This window comes from Rhinatrema bivittatum, chromosome 11, assembly GCF_901001135.1.
Source record: "Rhinatrema bivittatum chromosome 11, aRhiBiv1.1, whole genome shotgun sequence".
NCBI lineage: Eukaryota > Metazoa > Chordata > Amphibia > Gymnophiona > Rhinatrematidae > Rhinatrema > Rhinatrema bivittatum.
This window is the reverse complement of record NC_042625.1, coordinates 91,375,873-91,401,822: the sequence shown is the minus strand read 5'-3', so window position 1 is coordinate 91,401,822 and position 25,950 is coordinate 91,375,873. Positions and strand designations below refer to the sequence as shown.

The 25,950-nt window shown below is 44.9% G+C and overlaps 1 protein-coding gene across 6 annotated transcripts; it reads right to left on the bottom strand.

Moving 5' to 3' along the window:
* Nucleotides 1-840: 840 nt before the first annotated feature.
* On the bottom strand, nt 841-17,963 carry CNR2 (cannabinoid receptor 2). Of its 6 annotated transcripts, XM_029571080.1 has the most exons (4): nt 17,485-17,742; nt 14,544-14,820; nt 8,240-8,395; nt 841-7,038 (listed from the first exon to the last, which is right to left on the bottom strand). In XM_029571080.1, exon 4 carries the CDS (start codon nt 6,993-6,995, stop codon nt 5,910-5,912), a length of 1,086 nt encoding a protein of 361 aa, XP_029426940.1. In that variant the 5' UTR covers nt 6,996-7,038; nt 8,240-8,395; nt 14,544-14,820; nt 17,485-17,742; the 3' UTR covers nt 841-5,909. The 6 variants fall into 6 exon arrangements, with proteins under 6 accessions (XP_029426940.1, XP_029426941.1, XP_029426939.1 ...); XM_029571081.1 differs by lacking the exons at nt 8,240-8,395; nt 17,485-17,742 and adding an exon at nt 17,755-17,963; XM_029571079.1 differs by lacking the exon at nt 8,240-8,395.
* Between the last annotated feature and the right edge of the window lie 7,987 nt (nt 17,964-25,950).

The following is a 25,950-nucleotide window of genomic DNA, read 5'->3' as shown; positions in this document are numbered from 1 at the left end:
CACAAGGTTCCCCTTGCCTGGGCCATGAAGATTATCCTTCACCCCCAGAGAAAGAATTGCCTGCCCCCAACCCACGGAAAGAAATTCTGTTATGGCCCTTTGGAATCATCACTCTTCCCCGAAAAAGGGTGACAGCAGAATTTCAAGGGAACACGTATATATTTTTGGATCCTGTTCATTTAGAAACTTTTATTTCTGATAAAAATCCTTGAATGCTGATACTTTGACAGCACCAGGAATGTTTGCTGCTGCTTCCTTCATGTGGACTTCTTCATGAAGTTGAATTATGCATTGCACTTGCTTTTTCTTGTATTATTGAAGATTTGCTTTGTTTTATATCATGTAATATTGATTAAAACTGAATAAATATTAAATTTAAAAAAACCAGAGCTAGTCAACCAAGGTTTTTCAAAACTATAAAACAGAAACCACCTTAATGCCTAATGTGAGAAAGGGTTTTTCCCATTTCCCGTTTCTTGGCCTCTTATGCATGGCTTGGCATCACTTCACAGGACACGCAGCAGGGGGTCTTTTTAATTTGCCTTTATAAAACAGTTACAGTTTTGACCATAGATCTGGTAACAATATTTAAGCAGGGAGGTGGAGAAGCAGGAGAGGGACTAAACTAACGGCTTAACGGGGGTGAGAGGATCTTTTCGGTCCCAACAGGACTTCCATCAGGCTGCACCATGCATCTGATGTCATCAGACAAAGCTGGCAAAACACCAGAGACATGCACCACTGCTGTTTTTCCAGCTAATGTGTAAGCACTTTAACCCTCGATTAATGTAAGAAGTGGTACTGCACCTTCTCAGAAAATTATATAGTGAACACAAAGAGTTGGTGAGACAATGTATTTCTTTATTTAACGAACTTGCAAGTACGGGTGTCCAGAAAGAAGAAGTAGGCACGCCCACAAAGCTAAAACAACTTACAATTGTACATTCACTGATCATTTTACTCCTCCCCATCTCAGGATGCTAAACCTATCTGATGCCTTCATTTCAGTGTTATCTCTGCTTCAGACATTTCTCATGCATTTCAGACTTCCCATACTTCTTTCATTTGCTTAACCAACATATTCTAATGCCAAGTTTCAGCTTTCAATTCTAACCTAAAAATTGGATGTACTTTTGCTGCGTCCTTCATCCTGTCTGCCTACACGCTGTTCCTAAATGGCAATTTTTCTTGTTAGTTTGAACTGCTATGAAAAAGTCTTTGTTAGAATCAGGTGCAGGGAGGGATGTGGGAGGAGATACATCCTTACACATTCCTTTCCTTGTCTGTAACTATGTGCCGGCCTAAGCATAATATATTATGCTGTGTAGTTAGTGTTTCTTAGCAAGAATGGGGGGGGGGGGGGGGGGGGCTGCCTGGATTTTGCAGTTCGGCTTCCTACAGCTAGAGATTTCTTTACAAGAAATTAGAATATAAGAGAAGAAATACAATTCTATTTCTATATTGTTTTACCATCTGTAATAGCAACATTAGTGAGCCCTAGCTCACAATTAACAATATAAGATACTTAGCATAACAGCTTTTATGATTCAGCTAAAACATCTGCATAATACTCCAGCGGTATCCTGAACTTTGAAGATTTTTTGCTGTGAAGGTGCTAAATTTCCCAAAGCATGTGAATTCTTTCACGGCCATGTTGTCTCCAAGCCCCACAAATGTCACAATAAAGTAGCAACGCATGGCTCACGATACAAACCTGCTCCTAGCTCCTTTGGCTTCTGCTCTTCTCTGTAGAGCACCCAAACTGCTAAAGGCAAGGAGCAATGTAAAATAAGTCAGGGAGATCATGGAGCTCCATGACCCAGGGCTCGGGCTGAACCAGGCAGTTCTGATTTCCCAATTAATTTCTCTAAGAAAAAGAGGACTACATCTCCCTGCATGCAATGGGGGTAAAACCAGAAGTGGCCCAGCTGCGTTGCGGCTATGGGGCAAATATTCAAAAACGGCACTGAATTGCCCAAATACGTGGAAAGAGTGTAAGGTGTTTCGGAGTTTCAGACAGTTGGAGACACTTATTTAGCATTTGATGAAGGAAGCAGAACAGCAAACGTTTTGAGGAAAAACCATCATTGGGCATTGGATATTACACATTTTCGACCGTTCAGGCAACATCTACTACAAAACCATCAATACTGTTCTTCTAAGAGACACTGCTCCAGATGCCTCTCTGCAGGTAGCAGTACGGGAGGCTCTATGGTGGTAATTCATCTTCGGAGAGTCATTTTAATACTTATAATGCAATACTTATTTTTATAGCGCTGTAAGACTTACGCAGCATTGTACAATGGGGATCAATAAATCCCTGCCCAAAACAGCTTACAATCTAAGGAAGTAATTTTCAAAAGGATTTTCACTTGTAAATATAACATACTATCGGAGCAATTTTCAGAAGCCATTTACCAGCCTAAAGTGCACTTACATGAGCAAATCCTACGGACAATTCAATGGCATACATTGTAGCAATTTTCAAAAGCCCACTTACACAGGTAAAGCGCACTTACATGAGCAAATCCTACGAACAATTCAATGGCATACATTGTAGCAATTTTCAAAAGCCCACTTACACAGGTAAAGCGCACTTACATGAGCAAATCCTACGGACAATTCAATGGCATACATTGTAGCAATTTTCAAAAGCCCACTTACACAGGTAAAGCGCACTTACATGAGCAAATCCTACGGACAATTCAATGGCATACATTGTAGCAATTTTCAAAAGCCCACTTACACAGGTAAAGTGCATTTACACGTGTAGAACCCGGTTTTAAGCGCGTTTAAAAGCTTTTTAAAATGAGGCCCTAAATGGGTACCTAAAGCACGGCAGATGAAGTGGCTTATCCAAGGTCACAAGAAGTGGTGGGGGGTGGGGTGGGGGGGGGAGGATGGAGAGGTGGCCGAAGGGGAGAAGCAGGATTCCAACCCAGACTTCACTGCTGCATCCACCAGGCCACGCCTCCTTTTCTGGCCAGAGAGAAGCTTTCGTCGGCCATTTTACTGCCCCATCTGGGACTGATGGTATAAGGCACGCCTAGGGTAATACCATCTCTGAAAAATACTAGAATGTGCTTAGTGCCTTAGGCTATGCTGGGGTAATACAGACAGAGAACTGGAGAAAAGTCCACTTAGAGTTTTTCCAAGTCCCTTTTTTTTTTGTTGTTGTTGCTGGGAATTTTCTGCTTCTTCTCCCCCAGGATTAATCCCATGAACTCAATCTTCAGAAAAGCTAGGCACCTAACATAAGGAGTTAGACGCTTAGATCTGGCAAACTGAAAATGGTCCCTAAATTTAGGAACTTACTAGATGCCTAAACGTAGGGTCCTAAAAGTGGGCGTGGTCAGGAAAACAAAGCTAAGGGGCTCAGTGCTGATTTAAGCACTTGGATTGTTAGAAATATCAGACATTTTTATTTCCTGTCTGTTCTGTCCCCAGTAAAGGGTACATGTTTGTATCTGTATACATTGCATCCCACCTGTGTTTACTACGGCCCCTCCCTCGAACTCATGACATTTTCTGTAACCCAGGACAAAAGTCTGAGAGCCTTGCCTTTAAGGGGAATTTGCCTTTAACAGAAGCCCCCCTCCCCTCCGTTCCTCCCATTGGGAAAGGGTCTGCATGCCTTCTCAATCTAACTTGGGTCTTCTTAGGGGTCTTATTGGTTGAAGGGACTGCCCTTCATGTCCCCTCCTGTGTCACATGGATCCTAGGCCCGCCACCATTGGATCTCGCCTGTGGGGACTTTTCCTGTAATCACTCTCCAAGATTGTGGGCCAGTCTCAGCCACGCCATGTAGAAGACGCACGTGCCTGTAACCTCTGCTACACGAACACCTTTTTTACATTCCTTCTACCGCTTTAATCCTAAAAGACTAATCAGCTTCAAACCCTCGTCTTCTTACCCTGCACCTCAAGAAACTCCTGCTCCCCCCTCTCCTACCTACTTCCAGCCAAAAAGATCTTCGCCTGAGGCTACATTGAATCCAATAATTGTGAGTAATAGAAAAATTATCTATGCAATAAATGATTCATACTAAAAAGATCTTTGTTTTGGAGACTGATTTAAAGAAGGAAAGTTAGCTGTCTGGATGAGGAAACTTGGGAAGTTTTTATTGAGCCAGAACACTGTCGCTAAAATCTCTTCTCTTCGGTGTGCAGGGCCTACCATAGTGGTGTCAGGTATTATCCGAGAGCTTTGGCATCCTCTTCCCTCTCCATCTGAATGATATACTCCAGTGTCTTTTATCTTCCATGGCATTATGGACATTTTACTGGTTTGCTTTACTCTGTGATTTGCATATTGGGTGAAATAGCCAAAAAACCTGCCTTACTGTACATTCAGAACTGTGTCTCACACCCTGCCCCCTCCTCACAATATGTACAATATTATGCTGTTTTACATTGATTTAAAGCGTTTTTATTTATTTTATTTATTTATTTATTTAACAGCTTTTATATACTGACGAATGTTGGGAATATCTCATCGGTTAACAAGGAACAAAAATCAGCAACAGGCTTTACATTGAACAAAGAACTGAAGGAAATTTAAGGAGGGCAGGGGGAGAGAGAGGGGCTGGGAGGGGGGAGGGGGCGAGGGGGGAAGAGAACTAGGGGAGAGGGGGGAGGATCAAGGGTCAGGGAGAAATAGTTGACTATATTTAACAACACATTCTAGGAAGGGGAAACTATGTACAAATTATATACAATTGTTTTTAAATTTAATGTTTCATATTCAGTGCTTCGTGTTTAATGTATGATGTGATTTTTATCATTTCTGTGTGCTTTGTTGGTTGTACATTGCTTTGGATGATCTATTTGACCAAGAAGGCGAGATGGAAGAGTTTTTAAATAAATAAATCATGTTATTTGCCAGCCGTTTCCAGTTATTGAAGCTAAAAATCACTTATTAACTGCAATCTGGGGGCTGCAAATTACCAACCACCAGCGATGGAAAGGAAGATTTATCTCTACATAACGGGAGGTGGATCTTTTAGACTTGCATCATCTCTCGACTTACTGTAAAATTAAGCTCTTATCTCTCTAGGTTAAAGTTGAACGGCTGCCACATTAATTCACTTGCATGTTTGGAAATCAAGGTCAACAAATAAAAAAACAAATGGCGTCAGGTGACACCTTTTTCTTGGACTAAGTTGATACATTTCTTAACGAGCTTTTGAGAGATAACTCACCCTTCCTCAGGCACTTCCTGAGACACTGCCAGAAAATACTAGGGAAGGAGGAAAGAGAGGAAGGGCCGGGCAGGGGTGGCCTTGATGTGGGATTTTGTAACCTAATTAGCGATTCATTTGTATTTTCAGGCAATGTTGTCTTTCGCTCTGACCTGTGGAAGGGAATGCTAGTCAAGGCATGTGTTGAGTTAGTCCAATAAAAACGTTATCGCCCTATATTTGTTTGTTTCGTTGACTATTCTCCCACTAGAACTGAGTCCTTTACTGCTCAAGACTACAAAAGAGGATGTGGAGTGCCCCCAAAACTTGTTCGTTTTTCTGGATGTATAGTGCGGTCCCCACAATTCTAATTCCCAGGAGCATGGCCCACAACAATGGGAGGGACATCCTCTGGTCATCGTAGGCTAGGGTGACCAGGTAGACAGGTTGGAGGGCCGCTCTTCTGGAGGGAAAGAAAATTGTCTTAATTTTGTTTTCTTTTTATATTTTGTGATTATGTGATTTTGTCCAATTAGAGACTAACTCCTTCTGATGCTAAGGAGGTAATACTCAAAGGGGTGATGCACGTAAAAGCAGCATATATTGTGGCAATTTTCAAAAGCCCATTTATGCATGTAAAACCGTTTGCAAATCCAGTGTAATTTCAAAGGAGTTACGAGCGTAAAAGTAGCTATTTTCAAAAGCCCATTTACACAAGTAAAACCCAGTTTTACGCAGGTAAATCCTTTTGAAAATTACCTTCTGTGTGTCTATCTGTGTCCTGTTTCGTATCTTCACCAACGGTATCCACCATTGCATTTTGGGAGTTCTCAGCCCCCTGATTCTTTCCAGGGATCCTCAGCATCTTCCTGCACCAAAAAAGTCCATTTATCAACCTACGCCGCATCTCCTTGCTTCTCAGAGCATAAATAATGGGGTTGACCATTGAATTCACCAGGCAGAGGGTGCTGCAAAAAGCAAACACCTTCTTCACATCATCGTTCAACTCAGTAAACAAGCTATAGATCATAATCAAGAGAACCGGAGACCAGCAGGTCACCAGCACAGTCAGCACGAGCACCAGGGTTTTGGCCAGCATGATGTCCATCCTCATTTTGTCCTGTGCTTGCCCGCTTTGCAGTTGATAGTTGTTCATGTACTGGTGATGTCTGCGAGCCTTCCAGAAGATATAAACATAGGCGTAGACTATGGCCAGTAGCAAAATCATCACCAAGCAGATCCAACTGGACAAATAGCCATTATCAATTAGAGGGAACAACTCAGAACATGCAGAATTCAGTTTGCAACAATTCCACCCCATTAAAGGCAGGTAAGCAGTGATTAGGGTAGTCATCCAGAGCACAGCAAGGGCCAGCAGAGCCCTTTGCTGGGTCACGATGGTCTTGTAGGCCAATGGCCTGTAGATGCAGATATACCTGTCAAAAGCAGTCAGCAATAAACTGCCAAGAGATGCAGTAAAGGAGGCAGTGACACCCCCCAGCTTAAACAAGAAGATGCTTGGAGAGGTTCTGCCTTTAAAGACATGGAAATCCACAAAGCTATAGACAAAAATAACACTAGCCAGAAGATCAGCCAGTGCCACATTGCTGATGAAGAGGTAGGAGGGCCTTTTCCTGAGATGCCGAGAGCTAAATATCAGGTAGAACACCAGCACGTTCTCCAGAATGCAGAAGAATCCCATGGCGAAACATAGCACAGCTACGGCTATCTCCTGCGAGAGGTCCAGGACCATGTACGATCCAATGTCGGTGATGTGCATTTCACACTTGGTTGTGTTCTCCTGTGTTTGGTTCATCTTCACATTACTCCGTCACTGCCTCCTCCAGGCTCTGGAGAAACTGGGAAATAAGAATGGGAAATATTTTATAAACTGTTACATTCTGGGACACCATATTTAAAAACAAAGCCTAATAAGTGATCAGGCACATTCCTTGGGGGTTCAACAAAAGTATGAATTATTAGCAAAATCTCATGTGTTTCAAGAAAGGTACAGTTGAACTGGAAAAGGTACAGAGAAGGGAGACCAAAATGATAAAGGGGATGGAGCGTCTCCCCTGTGAGGAAAGGCTAAAGAGGTTAGGAATCTAACCTTGGAGAAGAGACAACTGAGGGGGGAATACGATGGGGGTCTATAAAATCATGAGTGGAATAGAATGGTTAAATGTGAATTGATTATTTATACTTTCAAAAAGTTCAAAAACTAGGGGACACTCCCTGAAGTTAGTAGATTGCACATTTAAAAGAATGTTCTTTTTCACTCAATGTACAATTAAGTTCCGGGATTTATTACCGGAAGATGTGGTAAAGGAAATTATTGTAGCTAGGTTTAAAAAGGTTTTGGCCAAGTTCTTGGAGGAGAAGTCCATATACTATTATGAAGAGAAAATAGCCACTACTTATCACTGCACAATAGCAGCCGAGGATTTACTTTTTGGGATAGAACCATTGGAAACAGGATGCTGAGCTTGATGGACCCTGGGTCTGACTCAGAATGGCAGTTCTTATGTGTCAATACACCTAAACCCAGCTTCTCTATAGCTCGACTATGCTCAGTCATGGATTTAGGTTTTTGTCACCCAATGAACTGCCGCCCTCTCTCCTTCCCCTTCTTAAGAAGCCTATGGCAGCGTTTCGGGCCATGGCCCAACTGGGCCTAGTGTCACAACTTCTACTGCACAGTGACAACTGTAGAGGCAGGGGGCAAGCTGATAGCACCAAGAGCTTCCCCAGCCTCATGTGGACCATCAGGGTTGTGAAACTCTGCTCCCCTCACCGAGACATGTAACAGAGTGGGTCATGTGGTGCTGAGGCCCTGATCCACTGCAACATTTTGCAACCCACCCAACTTTGGTGTCCGTCCCCCCCCCGAAGTTTGTCATCTTAGGGATGAGTCTAAGTCTGCACAACATTTGTTTGAGCGACGAGTACGTGAGTGCCGTTTCTGTTAATGTCAGTTTGCTGACTAATGATTCTTGGATTACGGTATATGTGAAGTCAGTGCTAATCTGAGCCAATTCAAGTGGCTCTAAAGGTACTTACAATATATAAAACCCCTGAGGCAGCTCGTTTGAGCGAAACTCGGCCAGAGTCGGGCAAGATTCAATAAAGTCCATTTTATACCGATTCTACCTCGTTGTTTGTTTGTTACTATCTGAAGTCAGGACATCTCTCCTTCCCATGCAGCATGTGTTGGCCCTGGAGAATAAGTAGATTGTCACTAAGCTTGGATATCTTTTCAAAAGGTCCAATAGGAAAAGATGCCTTCAAGACCACATAGGAGTCTACCTTGGACAAGTTTCCATTGACACTTTTTGTAGAGATTTGAGGTCCAGTTGATTTCTGATTCAAAATGTCATCAAGGAGAATGCATGAAACAGAGAAACGCAGTACAGAATATGATGGGCAGATAAGAACCGCAAGGTTCATCTGTTGTGTACATTTAATTTCCTAGTGCAGTGACAGAGACATCTCTGTAGTTCTGCCGTAGAGTTCCATGTGTGGAATTACAAATCCCAGGAGGCAATGAGATTGGCGTTAAAAGTCAGAAATGGAAATGTTCTTCTTTATTGTTGCAACTTGGGGAGCTTTCTTTGTTCATTTTTTGAAAATATGGTTTTGAAATTAATAAAAATAAAATAATAAAAAGTCAGACATAGAAGCCCCAAGCTCCCAGAGAAAATCAACATAGAATGGGGAATTTCTTTATAAAACAGAGACATAAATCTGTCTGGTCCCCAAGCAGGCCTTATATCTATGGGTACAGGAATGAACATATCCCACTGCTTAAAGCAGCTGTCAACTTCATCACCAAAGAATTATCGCAGGACTGGGAGCAGCCATCTCAGAAGTCAACTAATGAAGAGAAAAAAGGTGAAAAACGTTTTTTCAAAGCTCTCCTCCCCACCCCACCCCAGCCTTAAGGTATTTTTCAGTGTTTTGCAGCTTTTTGTAGGCATACAATGTCTCACAAACTGCTGGAAGCTTCTGAGCTCCCTCTAATTTAAAAATCTCCATTTTAAGGTGTTTTGGGGCTTCATCAGGTTAGGAAATCACTGCCTGTCACACAAAAAAGTCATTGGTATCTCTGAGAAGTTGAGATCCCTTGTTTTCAAATGCTGTAAGTTACTGCCTGCCCTGCTGCCCCTGCCGACACTGTTCTGTGTGAGAATATCTCACGGTTGTCAGCTGTACAAGTTTGACTACCTGCACGATATCGTTCCTTCTCTCTTTGTCCTTAGCTGGGAAGTGGAGCCAAGTCAGTTTGTAGCCCAAGCTGGGAAACTTGCCACCTGCTCTATCGCTCAACTATATCTGAGAAGCTAACAAAGCCCTGCCACTGTCTCCTGCTGTTTCATCTTGCCCCCTCTTCTCGGGAGCTTCACGCACTCATAGCACCGTTCTGTGCAAGCTGGCCTTGTTTTCTGCCCTTTTGGGAGATTGAGCACACAGATTCCCATAATGATCCCAATAACCAGGACCTTCCCCCCCCCCCCCCCCCCCCCCTTTACTCATCTTTTACCCTCCAACGCCCGTATCAGCTCCCAGTGAGGGCTTAGGGATTTTGTTGCCCCCCGCCCCCCAGACAAGGGACAATAGAACAGAAGGTGTAAGGTGCAGCCTGCTTTGCTCTGCTGAATCTGCTGTAGGCTCACTTCCTCCCCGCACATCCCTGAATGACAAGAGCAGAAGGGCTGGGTTGGCTTTTCTTTGCTCCCTGCTGTGTGTTCTGGCCTCACCTCTCTCCTCCTGTTCCCTGCCGAGGACAGGAAGGGAGGGGCTGGAACAGAGAGCAGAACAGTTTATCTTTGCTCTGCCTCTTTCAGCCTCACCCCTCCCCTCCTATTCTTTGCACTGAGGTGGGGGGGAGCTGGAGCAGGAAGCAAAAAGGCTCTTCTCTGCTGAGTGAGAGTCAGCAAATCTTCAGCTAGCCGGCCGGCCCCCCAGAGGTTTGCTACCCTAGGCACACACCTAGTGTGTGCCTAGGGTAGCAAACACACAACAGGCACCTAGTGTGTGCCTATTGACAAATCCAGGCCTGGCTGCTCTTATTAGTGAGCTTAAATTCTGTCACAGTTCTGGTTGCTGTGCCTCTGCTGATCCTAGCAAAGGTATGCAGAGTGTTACTGTGTGTGTGCATGGTTTTATGATCACATACTCTGCCGTCTGTCATTCCCAAGACAGTGAGACAGAGAATATCCACAGGTGCTCATTTATTTAACAAAACAAAAAACAAAAACCGGTACCAATGTGTTCCCCATTGAAAATAACAAGGATTTCATTGATAAATCCGGGATGTATCTTTAATACAGGAGCCACCTGGAGCTAAGTCAATGTAGAAACAACATCTGGCCTGATTTGCTAAGCAGTTTCCCCAGGATACACAATGGGAGAAAGGGCCATGCCTACCACAAGGTGGCGCTGCTCAGAAAGCTGCCGCTGTATTACTTTGATTCTCTTGGCTTTTTTTTTTTTTTTTCATTGTGGGTTTTTTTTTGTTTGCATCTGTCCCTCCCTTATTTTTAAAAAAGCCATCCTTAGACCCTTCAGTTTATAAAAATTGCGGAACTATTTCTACACTTCCCTTCCTTGCCAAGATTATAGAATGAGCTCAAGGATTGGACCAATTCCAATTCGGGTTTTGCAGGCTTTTCAGTACCGAAACCTTGCTTCTTTCTAGCATAGACACTATCGGGGCTGCGCCAAGTTATGGCGTTACCAGATGTGACTTCTGCTCTCAATACCTTGAGTCACTCCATTTTACTGAAGCGCCTTGAGGAGATTGGCATCTCTTGTCTTATCTTTCTGATCGGTTACAATAAGTTAACCTCCTCCAGTTGGCATCAGGTATCCTCCTGAGTACCCCAACGCTCTGCACTCTCTGCAACACTCTTTTAACATTTACCTGTCTCCCCTGTGCTGATGACGCCATTGAAGTAGCATTTGCTGGGCTTATGTCAGGCTGATTACTTACTTTATCCAGACAGAGGGTCGGCTCACAATAATCTTCATGCAACGTTGGTATTTTTCTTTTAGGATATGATTCAATATGCACGTATCTTATTCTGGCCTCAGATTTTATGTATATTAGATATTTAGATTTTTTTTCTTGACTTTCTTTTTCTTTGTATCAATTTTATTTCATGCACTGTGTATTTTTGTTTATTTTATTGCTAGATTTTTTTTGTCTTTTTATTTATTCTTGTTTGGTATGTTTATATTATGGATGTTTCAGATATAATTCACCGTGACAACACATACGAGTTCATAACATAAGCCCAGCAAATGCTACTTCAATGGCGTCATCGGCACAGGGGAGACAGGTAAATGTTAAAAGAGTGTTGCAGAGAGTGCAGAGCGTTGGGGTACTCAGGAGGATACCTGATGCCAACTGGAGGAGGTTAACTTATTGTAGCCGATCAGAAAGATAAGACAAGAGATGCCAATCTCCTCAAGGCGCTTAAGTAAAATGGAGTGACTCAAGGTATTGAGAGCAGAAGTCACATCTGGTAGCACCATAACTTGGCGCAGTAGTGTCTATGCTAGAAAGGAGCATGTTTTTCCCCCTGTTTTATATCCCACTCACCCCTGTAGAAAATAATCCAGTCACTGCAGTGGTGGTCCTGGGTCGTGAGCTTTCTTAGTGTTTGGGTAATTGCCAGGTTCTTGTGGCCTGGTTTTCGCCTCTGTTGGAAACAGGATGCTGGGCTTGATGGACCCCTGGTCTGACCCAGCATGGCAATTTCTTATGTTCTTGTGATTACAGGCCTGGAATTGGGCCACTAGGGGTCACCCTTGAGCAAGAGCCACAACATCCTGTGTCCTCTGTGAGTTGGGAGCATTGCTAACTCAGCACTCCCTGGCCACAGCCAACCCAAGGTATGGAAGAACCTTCCGCAGTGCAGTGACGGCAGCACCACCAATGGGCCGGTGCTCCAATCTGCCATTTTTATTCTGGTGGCTCTTCTTTCAGCGTTGCTACTTGAAGCGGGGAGAAGCTGGCATGGGAAATGGGGAAACTGAAAAAAGGAAGGCAGGGACTTCTGCTTTAGATAGCAAAGAAAAAAAACAAAACTGCGTAGCCCCTTGTGTGTGGCAGTGAGCGAGCCATCCAAAGCTGAAGAATACGGAAAGTGAAGCAAGGTCATAAAAATGCTTTTGTTGAGCTGAAAAGCAGAACTGCCAGGGCCGGTGTTAATATTTTGCTTGCCTGCTCCGCCTCCTCATTCTGCTTGTTATTCAGTTTCCAGTAACACCCAGTATGAAACAGTCTCTGTCTGTCTCAGTCTCTCTCTCTCTCTCTCACTATGCCTGGGAACCTTTTTGTTTTGGGGGGGGGGGGGGGAGATGAGAAGCAATAATGCATACCAGCTTTCTCTCTTCCACAACCCCCCCCCCCCCAATTAATCCCCAATGTCTCTCTCTTCCATCCCCCGCCCACCGCCACCATTCCTTTCCCCCTGCAGAGATGACCCGAGCATTCATCCCCTTCCTCTCTCCCTGACCCCAGAGCTCTCATAGCCCCCCCCCCCCAGCCCCCGAGATCCACAGCTCACTGACGTGCATTCTCATTCTGCCCTCAGCTGAGCCCCCAACTCCTGGAACCACAGCTGCAGAATAAGCTGAGTCTGTTGCAGCCTCTCTCTAGTGTCCCCCCCATGGTTCAGAGTCCCTGGTGGTCTAGTGGTTGGGCTTTGGGTCTTTCGCCATCAATAGCCTGAGTTCTATTCTCAGTCAGGGAAATTTGATTTATGGGCAGAACTGTTTCCACTTGTTGCCTGCAGTGTGTGTGCTCTGGGTTTACCTGTCTTCTCCTGTTCCCTGCAGGCTTATGGAAGGAGAATGGTTGGAGCAAAGAGACGCAGAGCTTTTTTAGTGTTTTCCCAGAGACCTGGCAATTAATGCAAATCCCTTGAGCTTCCAGGTGAAATCTGGAACGTTCCCAGTATGACTATTGGTTTTTTCCCATGTTCTAGCTTAAAAGCTGCACTAGCTTCTTTTTAAATGTTAGCGCCAGCAACTCGGTTCCACCCTAGGTAAGATGGAACTGTCCTGAGAGCATCAGCTGCTCCTTTCCCAGAATGTTCACCAGTACCTAACAAATCTAAAGCCCTCTTCGCCGCTCCATCATCATCTCATCCACACATTGAGACTCTGGAGCTCAACCTGCTTCTGGGGTCCTGCATGTGGAACAGGGAGCATTTCTGAAAATGCATCCCTGGAGGTTCTGCATTTCAATTTCCTATCTAAAAGCCTAAATTTAGCCTCTTGAACCTTCCTATGTCACTGGAAACCACATGTACCACGACTGCTAGCTTTTCCCCAGAATGCTCTAAAATCCTATCTAGGAGACATATGAAATCCACTATCTTCAGATCAGGCAGGCAAGTTACCAAGCAAACCTCATGCCCACCACGAGCTATCTACATTCTTAATTATAAAATCACCAGTTACAATGGCAGTCCCTTTCTTCCCTTCTGGGCATGTGGCCCTGGAAACCCATCCTTAGTTCCTGAGCATAAGGCATCACCCATAGAACAGGTCCCAGCTACAGGATCAGTTCCTGCCACACCAAGGCGATGAACTTCTCCCGGGTAACCTTAACTTCTCCAAAGCAGCCCAGGGCTGCTAGACTGGCATTCTGATCACTCTATTATGTTCCCAAAGGTCTCCTCCCTATACCTCTTTATCTGCCTTAGCTCATTCAAATCTAGCCTACAGAGATGGGACTCATTCTCTGAGAGCCAGAAGCTCATTGTAGTGGATGCACTCATACAGCCCCTTCACCATCAGGTCACCAATCATACCTATGGCACAAGATGCAAAAGACTGGATAGTTCCCCTCTCGCTGCGAGGCTTCTGTCAGCATCTTAATTTTTACTGAGTTCTTAAAGGTGTTTAAGGAGTAGATATATTTAGATCTAAGAGTTTTATATTACTTTGTCAATTACCTGCAATAGGAACAAAATTAGTCAATTACTCAAATGAGTGTTAAGACCACATTGTTCTAGATCCCTAATTGACTCTTTATTTGAACAAAGGAAAGTTACAATCTCTATATAAAAAAAAATGTGACTGGGGAGGGTGGGAATCAAACAGCAGTGACTATTAGGAACCAGTTCGCATACTTTCACGGATCAAGCAAGTGACCTTTGCAGGCTCTCAGTTTACTTCGCAGCACACAGATAATTATAAAGTTAGAATTAAATTCAAACCTAAAACTACACGGGATTAATTCAACCTCTCCAACTACGAACCAGCACAGAGACAGATGCACACGGAACTAGTTCAACTCCCCCACAAACATCTTTTCAGGGTTTAAGCCCTCTTACCAAGCAAGTCCTACCTGTCCACGAGCAGCTGCAGCTCCTGCTGTGGGCGCTCCCTCAGGACGATGAAGAGAGGCGAGAAGAAGGGATGAGCCTCCATGCCCGGCTGACAGGCTGCCCCCAAGCTCGGCCACTCCTGGAGCTTTCTCAAGCAGTGAGGCAAGAATTTGAGGACGTGAACCGCAGGCCAGAAAACATTTCTCTGTAATCAGTCTAAACCTCTCCTCTACATTTTGCAGGCTTTGGGGCAGCATTTGACATCTCTTACAATGAATCAGAAGGAAATGAATACTGCTGTGAATGGAGAAAAGAAACTAAACTAAAATAAAATAAAATAAAGACTGTGCAGGAAAATCCCATGTGCCACATGGTCACCCTCTGCCCCAATCCTTAAAGTCCTTCCTTTCTGGTGCTTGGTGTGCTCTGCCACACTGAGCCATTGCTTACTAAGGGCCCGATGCAATCATTTCCGCTGACTTTTCAGCGCCCGCTTTCTTAACGCACACGTGGCGCCCGCAAGGGGGGGCGGCGCCATGCAATAGGCAAATTAGTGGGGTCGCACCAGCGACCCCGCGGCGGCCGCCGGTTATGAAGACCGACGGCAGTAAACTCAGCATCGGTTTTCATAACCCGCCCTCTGCCAAAAAGAACAAAAAAAAAGGTTTCCAAGGGTAGGGCAGCCCATTTGCACAAATGTCCTCCTGCTGAGAGTTTTTAATATGTTCCAACCCAGGGCATCTTGAGTTAACATTGGAAAGGCAGTCTAGAAGTTAAAAAAAACAAAGAAATATCTTCTGGAACCACTTGTTTCCTGAATGACAGTGCAAACCAATGAAAACAACCGTTCCTTTGGTTTGTGCACATGTTTAAGAGCCGGTGAATGCATCTGCCTTTTCACGGCATCAGTGCAAAAGTAATTGTCCAGAAAAGACAGAATGCCCTTATGCCAGTGACCAACCTTTACGGAGGGTCAGGACAATTGAAGCTCGAAAGCAGGGTGACCCCTGGCTGTGCTGGCTTTGCTGCTTCATGCTGGATTTAAGATAAACTTTATTAGCCTTCTCATGTCACAACTCCCTGCTCCCACCCAGCCTCACCAAACTAAATAAATAAATAAACAAATATTTATAGATTTAGACATTTTGTATACTGACGTTCCATGAATAGACCACAGCGGATTACAAAGTGACATTCATAGTTATGACTCAACAAACAAACAATGATTGGTTACAGAGGTAATATTCCTCTACATGTATTAATATCTATCTTGTGAATCTTCTATTACATATAAATAATATATCTTGGATTTATTTTCATGTTTTGATTATTGTCTTTTGTCTTCCTTGTCTTTGTGGTTCTCTGTTTTCCGGTGTATTAGGTTAATTCATACGTGTGTTTGGATAGCCGTGTTTTTAGTTCTCTTCTGCTCAGTGATTCTCCCGGTTCATTATTATAGCCTAGAAAGGATCAGTGCTCCCAGGCCCTGGAAGGGCTGGCGTTTTGGACACAATTGCTCCTATTGGAAGCCCCATGGCTCACTGGCACCAGGTTTCAGAGGAATCCCCGCAGCTCATGTGCCCGACTCGGGTGTTTGGACTCCCAGACCAGGGAGGAGGCATGGATTGATTGCTGCGAATGAAGACTGGTACCATATCGGCCCTGGGTTCGCAGCAGGGTAGCTGTCATATGGGATGGACTGAAGTTCTGCTGCTTTTCTTACAGAAACTGTAATGCATGGGGTGAAGCTAGGGATGTGCATTTGTTTTCTAATGCAACGGAAAACCCCACTGAAGCAGGTACTTTTTGTTTGCTTTTGTGTCAGAAACAAACCAAACAAACCCTCCCCCAGCACCACCAATGTTTAAAAACTAAAGAACTCCATCCACCGCCCCCCCCCCCCCGATGCCTCTTACCTCATCCATGAGGTCTCCAAAGCCCAAGGAGCATGAGCCATCCTCATTTGCTCCTGCCCTGCTGTCCCTTTTCAAAATGGCTCCTGCTGGTGATGTGCATTTGTTTTATAACAAAATGAAAATTACAACTTACAGATATGACCCAAGTTTGAATTACATTTTCCCACTAAACAGAGCAAAAAAGCTCTCATATGAATTGCTCTGCAGTTCTTTTCTCACATTAATTTTTTGTGTTTGTTTTTTTATTGGGGGGTGGCGTGAGGGTAGCTTGAGATGATAACCCAGTACATCAGATCTCTAAATTGTGTCACTATTGTATTGTGGGTTGATTATTTTACAAGAGGTTGAGTTGTTTTTGTGTTTTTTTATAGTAGTTTAAAATAGATGTTTTTTTCCTTTCCTTTTTTTTTTGTTTCAGGGGATTTCTTTTTTTTTATGTGCGCAGTTTCATCTTAAAGGAAGTGTTTGCATTTTTCTCTAAGAATAACAAAAATAGAGAAGAAGGATTCTTGCTGGAAAACACTTTCAGCTCATAAGAACATCTCAGAGTTATATTCATTGTCATGGACACAATCCCTTTTATAAGAACAATAAACACCTTGTCTCATTTCTTCTCTTTTTCTTGTCAGAGCTATGAACACTGCCTCTTAAAAATAACTCATAACAATAATAGCCCTATTATGCTATCAGAATGTTCAGATAGGAATATATTCATCTTTTCCGGATGTTCATATACTCACTTCGGATTCCGAAACACCAGAAACAGTTGTATAATTTTATGTTAATATTTTTGACATCTCTGATTAAATATCTTATGGAAGAGTGGTAATAAAAACCTTGCAAAATCAGAACACAAGTATGGTAATTGTGCAGTATTATTGCCAGAGGAGGTTATATCATAATACAGAGCAGCCTCATAAAATGACTACCTTACCCTACATTTAAGTGCTAAAGTATTTTAACTGTGCTGATAGTCCAGGGTAATTTGTCATCCGAGGAAAAGCCCCAGCTCCAGCCCACACAAGGTCTGCTCCTGAGGACTCACCTGTCTCGGGATGCCACCCCAGCGCAGAATTGCATGCTCCATCTGCATTGCTTTGTAGCGTAGCTTCACATCTGAAGGATATGCTCGGAAAAGCTCATGTAAAACAGCATCTTTGGGATAATCTTCTCGTTGATCCAATTAAAAGGTACTGTGGCCTGCAGAGATTGTGGTTTCGTGTAACACAGTCCAAAAGACATGAACTGGCAGCTGCTAGAGCCGCTGCACTGTGCTACAAGGAAAAATCTTGTATTGCAATGGCATGATACTCACTGCGGTTATCGTACTGTCAGTTTGCAGATGTTGAAATGTCTCCCTCTCTCAGTTCTCAGAACTTCAGTAAGTTTTCTCTCTCTCTCTCTCTCTCTCCCTCTCTGCCGAAGAGCCACCTCCGTCTCCAGTTAGTCACTGCTTGAGCTGCTGGAAGAGCCTTTTTCCTAAATCCCCTCAAGTGAGTGGTTCTCAGCCAGTCCTACTTTTCAGGCTATCCACAATGAATATGCATGAGATAGATGCACCAGGTCTGCCTCCGTTGCAGGCAACTCTCTTTCTCTCTCTCTCTCTCTCATGCATATTCATTGTGGACAGCCTGAAAACCCGACTGGCTGGGCGTGTCCCGCGGCCTGGGTTCAGAACCACTGCCCTGGGTTCATTTCACACCATCCCGCCACATTCCGAACCACCTGAAGCCTTATCTGTGAGCCTTCTAGGGAGGCCCATGCATAGTCCCTTATAGTAAGCCACATGGGATGGCTTTTTTCCGTGTCCTCTTATTTGAACAAATCTGCCACGCGCGTGTGTGTGTGTGTGTTGGGGGCACAGAGTTTTTGTGTTAGGTGAAAACTGAATTGAGCTAACAGACTGATATTCAAAAAAAGCCCAAACACCTGATGTGGTTGCCTAAAATTAGGTAAAATCTGAGCCAAATGTAGGTAGTAAGTTTTGGGCTGAAAATAAACACCAATAACAGAGTCCTGTTCATTTATGTGGGTTTTATATTGCATATGAATGCAGACAGGTTAATTTTCAAAGGAGTTACGCACGTAAATGTAACAAAAGCCCACTTACTCCATCCAGTAAAGTGCATTTACTCAAGTAAAGGCTTTTTGTATTTTATATTGTTTGTACATGTATGAGGTATTTTTACTGTTCATCGCTGAAAGCACCTTTGGCAAATGTGAGTTATGTCTCATTAGGAAATAAAGAAAATAAAATAATAAATATTAAAGGAGCGCACACTGCATCGATAATACTGCAAATGGGCCAGTTTACCAAAGCAGCACACGCTGCACTGATACCATTGACAAGGGGCTGATTTACCAAAGGGATATGCATTTCATTGTACTGAAAAGAGGAAGGGGAGAGAGAAAGACAGGAGAAGAGAGAAAAACGGAGAGATGAAAGGAGAGGTAGTGAAAGACAGAAATATACAGTACACAGAGAGAGAAACAGGCCAAGAAACGGTTTTAAGGTCACACAGTCAGTGAAATGCATAAATATTTGAAAAATAACTGGAACACTTAGCATTGTACAAATGTTTTGAAAGGGGCTGCTGGAAAAGTAGGAAGCCAAGTATCCTGGATGTTATTTATCCTCACCACAGTCACCATTACTCGGGAACAATTTCACTGCAGTTTGGAGTTTAATGGAGGAATTTCATAAACTTCCCCTGAGTGAATAATGTGTGCTGTAATAAAGCCCAGTAATGGGATGGGATTCCCCTCCTGAGCTACAGGCTCGGTTTATAACAAATGCGACAGCTGTTAACCATTTGCTGCCTGGTGATGACTGAAAAATCTTGTCGCTCCGCGTTTAAAGACCAGTGGAAGGATAACTCTGCTGCAGGGGCTGACTCGGGCAGGACCACTGGGCCTCCGCTGTACATAAAATGCCCTGACAAACCCAAGGCTTCTTTGGGAAAGAGATTGAAATGATGTCCTGGGGGCACTAAAATATTAGAAGCAGGATTCGGCAAGGTTGGTCCATCCTTCAGAGGCCCGCTTGCACTGTGATGGACGTCGCCTGCTGCACTGTATCTGGGAAGCTGCATGGCGACTAATTCCAAAAACCCACGAGCGAGCAGTCCTTTTATCACATTTCTGGGTTCCAAGTTTGTTCCAGTTCTTGCTAAATGTTTCCTGTTTTCTGAAGCTTAGGAGTAAATAAGAGTCAAAGGATGAGGAGAGCTATTGGGCTGGGGTAGATTTCATTTCCTACACCTCTTAGATAAATTTAGGTCCATGGTGGAATTTTCCAGAGCATTTGGAGTGAGAAGAATTATTTTTTTTTTTTGGGGGGTGGGGGATCTGGCTAGGTTGCCAACTGGCTCCAGATTTTCAGAACAGGTTGATCCAGACCTGGTTTTACTCCCCTGCATACGGGTACTTGAAGTCTTGTTTTGTTAGGGAATGCAATAGGGAGATCAAAATTAGTCCCAGCATGCAATGGGACTGTATCAAAGTGTCTTGAAAATCTGGAGCCAGTTGGCAACCCTTGGTCTGGCACTATCTCCCTGTTTCTTTTGGGCGTCCAGCTCAAGCAGAATTGGCTTCTGTTGGGTTCCAGGCCATGAGCCTTCATTCGCAACCATCCATGGATCCCACCCCCAGCACACACACTATTTTATAATCCCCCCCCCCCCCCCCAACCCCACCAATGTGCTTAGTCTGGTTATTGTAGTGACGGCCTTCGGTACCAAGCCTCCTTCCGAAGCCCTACATCCAGCCGCCAGCCCTGGCCAGCCCGGGCAAATGAAGACCCAAACCGGAAACCGATCACGGAAGTCCCTGGCTCTGCCTCGCACCCACTGGGCTGGCCTGATAGTTTATTTCTGTATGTTTACAATAACCCTGCCCGGAAATGTTAATAAATCATTTATTTAAGTGCTAAGAGATAAATCTGTTCAGAGAACCAATTACAACTGCATACAAATGGCAACATAATAAGTGCAATTTAAAGCAGGCTTGGCAGAGGAGATCTGCTGTTCCAGACTCAGATCTGTCTCAGAAATAATGAGACCCTTCTAAACGAGCCATCCACACTGCAGCAGTGGCAGCCCATCCTTTCCAGCGCTAGCCAAACAGGCGCTGTAATTGCTGGTCACGCCTGACAGATGGGACGGGTTATAAGCCCTGCTCTGCAACGTATCTGGGTGGCAACTTGGTGTGAGCTTGAAATGGCCTCTCCCCGATCAGTCTAAGAGCTACAAGGCAGCAGGCAGAGGCCATTAGAACAATCTTGCTCCTGCTGCATTCCCTTCTCCTGCTAGTCGTACGCATCTTTTTCTTTTGATTAATCTTTATCTTTTTCATTATTATAATGCTGTTTGTCTTTGTTGATTTATTCAATATTTACTGTGATGCTATTTGTCTTTGCTGATTTTTACCATATTTTACAATGTATTTGTTTACTAATGGCAGCAGTTTACCCAACCGAAACCGTATTTCTCCTAAACATTTAGGGCCAGACTCTAAAACTTATGCGCGGGCGTAGATTTGTGTGCGCAACCCGGCTCCCTCCAAGGCCGCTCCGAAATCGGAGAGGCCTTGGAGGGAACTTTTTTTTTTTATTCCCCCCCACACACACCTTTCCCTCCCTTCCTCTATCTAACCCACCCCCCCGGCCCTACCTAAATTCCCCTCCCCCTTACATTATTTGATGGCGTTATGCTGTGCCGGAGGACTTGGAACCGCCACCGGCCCTGCCTCCACTCCCCCGTACCGCCACCACGCCCCGGCCCCCGCCCCCGATCCACCCATTTTCGAAAGCCCCGGGACATACGCGCATCCCGGGGCTTGTGCGCGACGCCGAGCCTGTGCAAAATAGGCTCGGCGTCGCGCAGGGGCAGATTTTCTCGGGTTACGAGCGTATGTTACCTGTGTAGCCTTTGAAAATCTGCCCCTTAGACCTTTGCAGTTTGTTTTTCCTGGCATCATAAAGGCCTTTATAACTTACCTTTTCAGGCTGAGTACTACCATCACAAATAATATTAATAGAGGCAATGCCTTTAGAAGCCAACATGCTGTGCAGCGAATGTCATTGGAGGTGGCTGGAGAAGCACAGCCGAGCGAGGTGCAGGCCACTGGGCCACAGTTAAGTGGCAGGCAAAGGCAGGGCTTGAACCCCAGTCTGAACCCTTTAATGGTAACTTTCAAACAGCCATGCAGGTGCACGTGTATGCACATATGCTGGCTCGCACAGAGTTGCGGCCATTTTATAACACATGCGCCTAGACGTGCGGGCAAATGCCAGCACTACCAGGTAAGCGGGGGGATTTTATTAGAGATGCACGCCAATGCAATTACCAGTTTTCCCAGTCCATTCCCAGTTTGCCCAGGTAAAGGATAGGACTTCCTAACCCCTCCCCCCAGTTAATATGCCCCTCTTTTGCCCTTTTAGCCCTAACCCTCGTTTTCCTTTGTTTCATCGCTTACACGGCGTCCACAGCAGAAGTAAAGTTATGTGATAGGGGACCCCGGCGCACACATTTCATGTTAAAGTCCTGAAACGCCTTGCTCCCTATTTTGCTTCTTAAAATCTGCGCAGCTGGCGCCGGCTCAAGATACGTAGTCGCTTATCTCTCGGCTTTGGCACGTGCAGGGGCTTTTAAAATGTGCCTTTTTGACTTTTCCACAGGTAAAATTGGCATACACAGGTGCAAGTAGTACGTACACGTGTTTTAGAAACACCTCGCGTATGTGCGTACGTGTTTGAAAATTACCTCCACCAAACATATGCTCACCTGCCTGCCTAAACTATATTCACTTCTATATATACTAAGCATTTCCCCCATAGACAGAACGTGGGAGAGAGCCTATAGTACATGTGCTGGTAAGCGCTAACCACCTTCGCCCCGGAGTGAGAGAGAGCGCAACTCTTCTGGCCCTGGAAACGTCTTTGCACGAGCCAGATTGCGCTGCACATGAGACTGAGGCAGGGATATAAATCACATGCTTTCATGGTAAATGGTCACAGACAGGTAAGGCCATGAGTTACTAAACACATTGTGCCCCGTGCTTCCCGACAGTCCAGGGCACAAGGCCCGACTTGTCAAATCTGAGCAAAAGCCACAGCAGTAATGCAGTTAATCGTTAAGATAAAGATGATTTTTATTTTTTTTTAAAAGGACACAGAGAATGAAATGATAAAAACATCACGTATCTGCCAGTGATGATAGAGCAGGTTATTTTTTAGCTGAAAGATTCATTTGTTCATCACTAATTAACAGTGCAGGCAAGAAAGTGACAAATCATTATGGGGTGTTTTTTTTTCCTGATAGCTGGGATCTCAGAGAGGGAAAAGAAATACATGGAATTCTGTAATCTAAATAGTGCAGGAGGAGGGCGCTCGGCTCTTCACCTTGGACTGTGGCGTGCTGCGCCACCCAGCGTTGGCAAAGGGAATTCTGAAAGCAGAGCGATACCAGTTCCAGACAAGTCTGAAATTATCTTCACAGCACAGATCAGAAGGGTCTGAAAGCAGAGCGATACCAGTTCCAGACAAGTCTGAAATTATCTTCACAGCACAGATCAGAAGGGTCTGAAAGCAGAGCGATACCAGTTCCAGACAAGTCTGAAATTATCTTCACAGCACAGATCAGAAGGGTCTGAAAGCAGAGCGATACCAGTTCCAGACAAGTCTGAAATTATCTTCACAGCACAGATCAGAAGGGTCTGAAAGCAGAGCGATACCAGTTCCAGACAAGTCTGAAATTATCTTCACAGCACAGATCAGAAGGGTCTGAAAGCAGAGCGATACCAGTTCCAGACAAGTCTGAAATTATCTTCACAGCACAGATCAGAAGGGTCTGAAAGCAGAGCGATACCAGTTCCAGACAAGTCTGAAATTATCTTCACAGCACAGATCAGAAGGGTCTGAAAACAGAGCGATACCAGTTCCAGACAAGTCTGAAATTATCTTCACAGCACAGATCAGAAGGGTCTGAAAGCAGAGCGATACCAGTTCCAGACAAGTCTGAATCTTCACAGCACAGATCAGAAGGGTCTGAAAGCAGAGCGATACCAGTTCCAGACAAGTCTGAAATTATCTTCACAGCACAGATCAGAAGGGTCTGAAAGCAGAGCGATACCAGTTCCAGACAAGTCTGAATCTTCACAGCACAGATCAGAAGGGTCTGAAAGCAGTGTCCCGGAGAGAGAAATCCGAGTCCCCCATGCCGGGGGTGGGGCGTGGGGCTTTGCCTCCCAGCAGGGCTGCACCGTGCACCTCCCCCGAATATCCAGCACGTGAATCGCGTCACGAGCTGCGCAGCCAAGTCCCTCCTCCTCCTCTCCCTCTTCCCTTGTTTGCTTTGTGATTTCACATTTATTAATGCCACCTCCTGCCTTAAATCTGTTTGCCTTCTCCTTCTTTTTCTGTAAACAGGGAGCAAAGAAGGTATTTAAGCTTCCTGCCTCTTCTTCACAGACCCCACATTCTTTGGTTTTTTTCTGACCTATTTTCTGGGATCATCCTAAAGAGGTGGGGGGGGGGGGGGGAGTGAATTGCGTTGACTGCTCCGGGCCCCACCCCTGACATCCAACACCACTGGGGAGCGCCTGCACCGAGCCAGGAGATAGTGGCCCCCTCCCCACCCGCTCTTGAAAGTTTGTGTGGGGGCCCCTTTGCCTCAATTGTCCCGAGCGCTGTACTCAGCTAGGGTCCGCCCGCCTCGTATTCTGCCCCTCCCTTGCATGTACCCTACCTCTGCCTATTTACCGGCGCTCTCCCTCATGTCTGTACCTATGCATTGCCTAGGCCTGGGTATTTTATGTGATCCGCCTTGGGCCTGGCTTTAAGAAATATCAAGTACTTGGAACTACATTTCTAAAGGCTTTATCTGCTCGACTGGGCAACGTTCTCCATCGTTTGGACCTTTGCTCTTCGTACTGTCCTCCCTGACTTGCCTTGTCCTAACACATACCTCACTATTATTAGCTAGGACAGAAGTGAATCCTAAGGCTTGTAGCAACAAGCAGCAGCCAAGCAAGGCTGCTAGGTGGCTCCCATGTTCATGCTGCTAAACATGTAAGCAGCACAGAAGAGAGGAAGGGGCTAGGATTTGAATGAAATGACTTTTGAATGTGGTCTTTTGTGACCTGGCTGTTCACCGCTGGCCCTGAAGGACACATGACAGAAGTTATGCCTGCACTGATGGATGTGGGAAACTTATGAGCTACCAAATTATTCTGAGAGGTACAATACATAGGCAGAAAAAAATGTCACATTTTTTTTGGGTGTGAGGGGTGTGTGTGTTTTGAAACCCCCTTTTGTGAGGACTACAGTAATGGAGGTGCTGCGGACACCACCTCTGGAGTGTCACAGGACAGCAAGGCAGGAAGAGGGTGTGGATGGTCCGGTGAAGCTGGGGCACAGATCGATGTGCAGGCTGGGCTGGAGCTCTGGAGTGGAGTGCAGGCTCAAAAAATGGGAAACAAATGTGTAGCTCAAAGAGGACAATTTTGAAAGCAGTTTAGCCATATTAAAATGGATTAATGGGCCCTGATTGCCCAGTCTGAAAATTCCTCTCCCCAGCCAGGGTGCACGCATGTGTTTGTGTGCATGGTGTGCATACTTTCAGCTGGGATCCAAGGAGCTGTCCCTGGAGGCACACGAATGGAACATTTTCAAAAGCAACACGCGCAATTTTATGCTCCTAGACTGCCCACCCAATGAAGCAAGTGTAAAGCACACAGGTGCTTTTAACGTGCCTACTGCATGCCCATGGGGGACATGGGCCTCCACTAACCAGGGGTGATGCTGGCGAAATGCTTTAGGGTTTGGCAGGCTGAGCCTCTCCCTCATACATGCTCAGTCAGAAATCATCCCTATTCTGAAAATGCAGCCCCAGCATAACTAGTCTTCTACCAAGATTTCAGCCCCAGGTGCTTTCCTGAATGCTTTAAGACACATATACTGATTTTACAGACTTGGATTGGAAAAGCTTGACTTGGGTTAATACTGCGAATATTGGGGAAAGGAGATGAAGACAGAATAATTAAATATTGTGCATTTTTTAAATATATTTTATGGAAATCGAAGGAGAATATAGGTTATGGGGGGGGATGGGGGAGCATAAGAACAGTTTATTCTGACTTAGGCTTTCAGAACTTCTTCATCTTAGATACTTCTCATCCACAGGTTACCCAAAGTAGCATCATAAAGGGCACCAGATTCATCAAGGGTATATCCCATAGCCATAGAATTGAGAGTAAAACCCTGCCTCTCAGCTCCCATCAATAAGGGCCAGAGTTATGGAGACCAAGGGGTAATCTGGATAAAGCGCTGGCCCTATAAATCAGGCACTAGACCTGACAAGTAGGCTGAGCAGAACTTAGCAGCGGTGGCACCCTGTGTGGGTTGGGGGTCAGAGGGCATGGGGAAGGTCCTCCTGGAGTTCCACAACTCTGCAGCTGCACAACCCTGCAAGGAGGTAGAACTGGAGATGGAAAAACAATGGCCTCTTGGTTG

Excerpts from the sequence above, each read along its gene's own strand:
- CNR2 (XM_029571081.1), bottom strand. The coding sequence starts at position 6,995 with ATGAACCAAACACAGGAGAACACAACCAAGTGTGAAATGCACATCACC.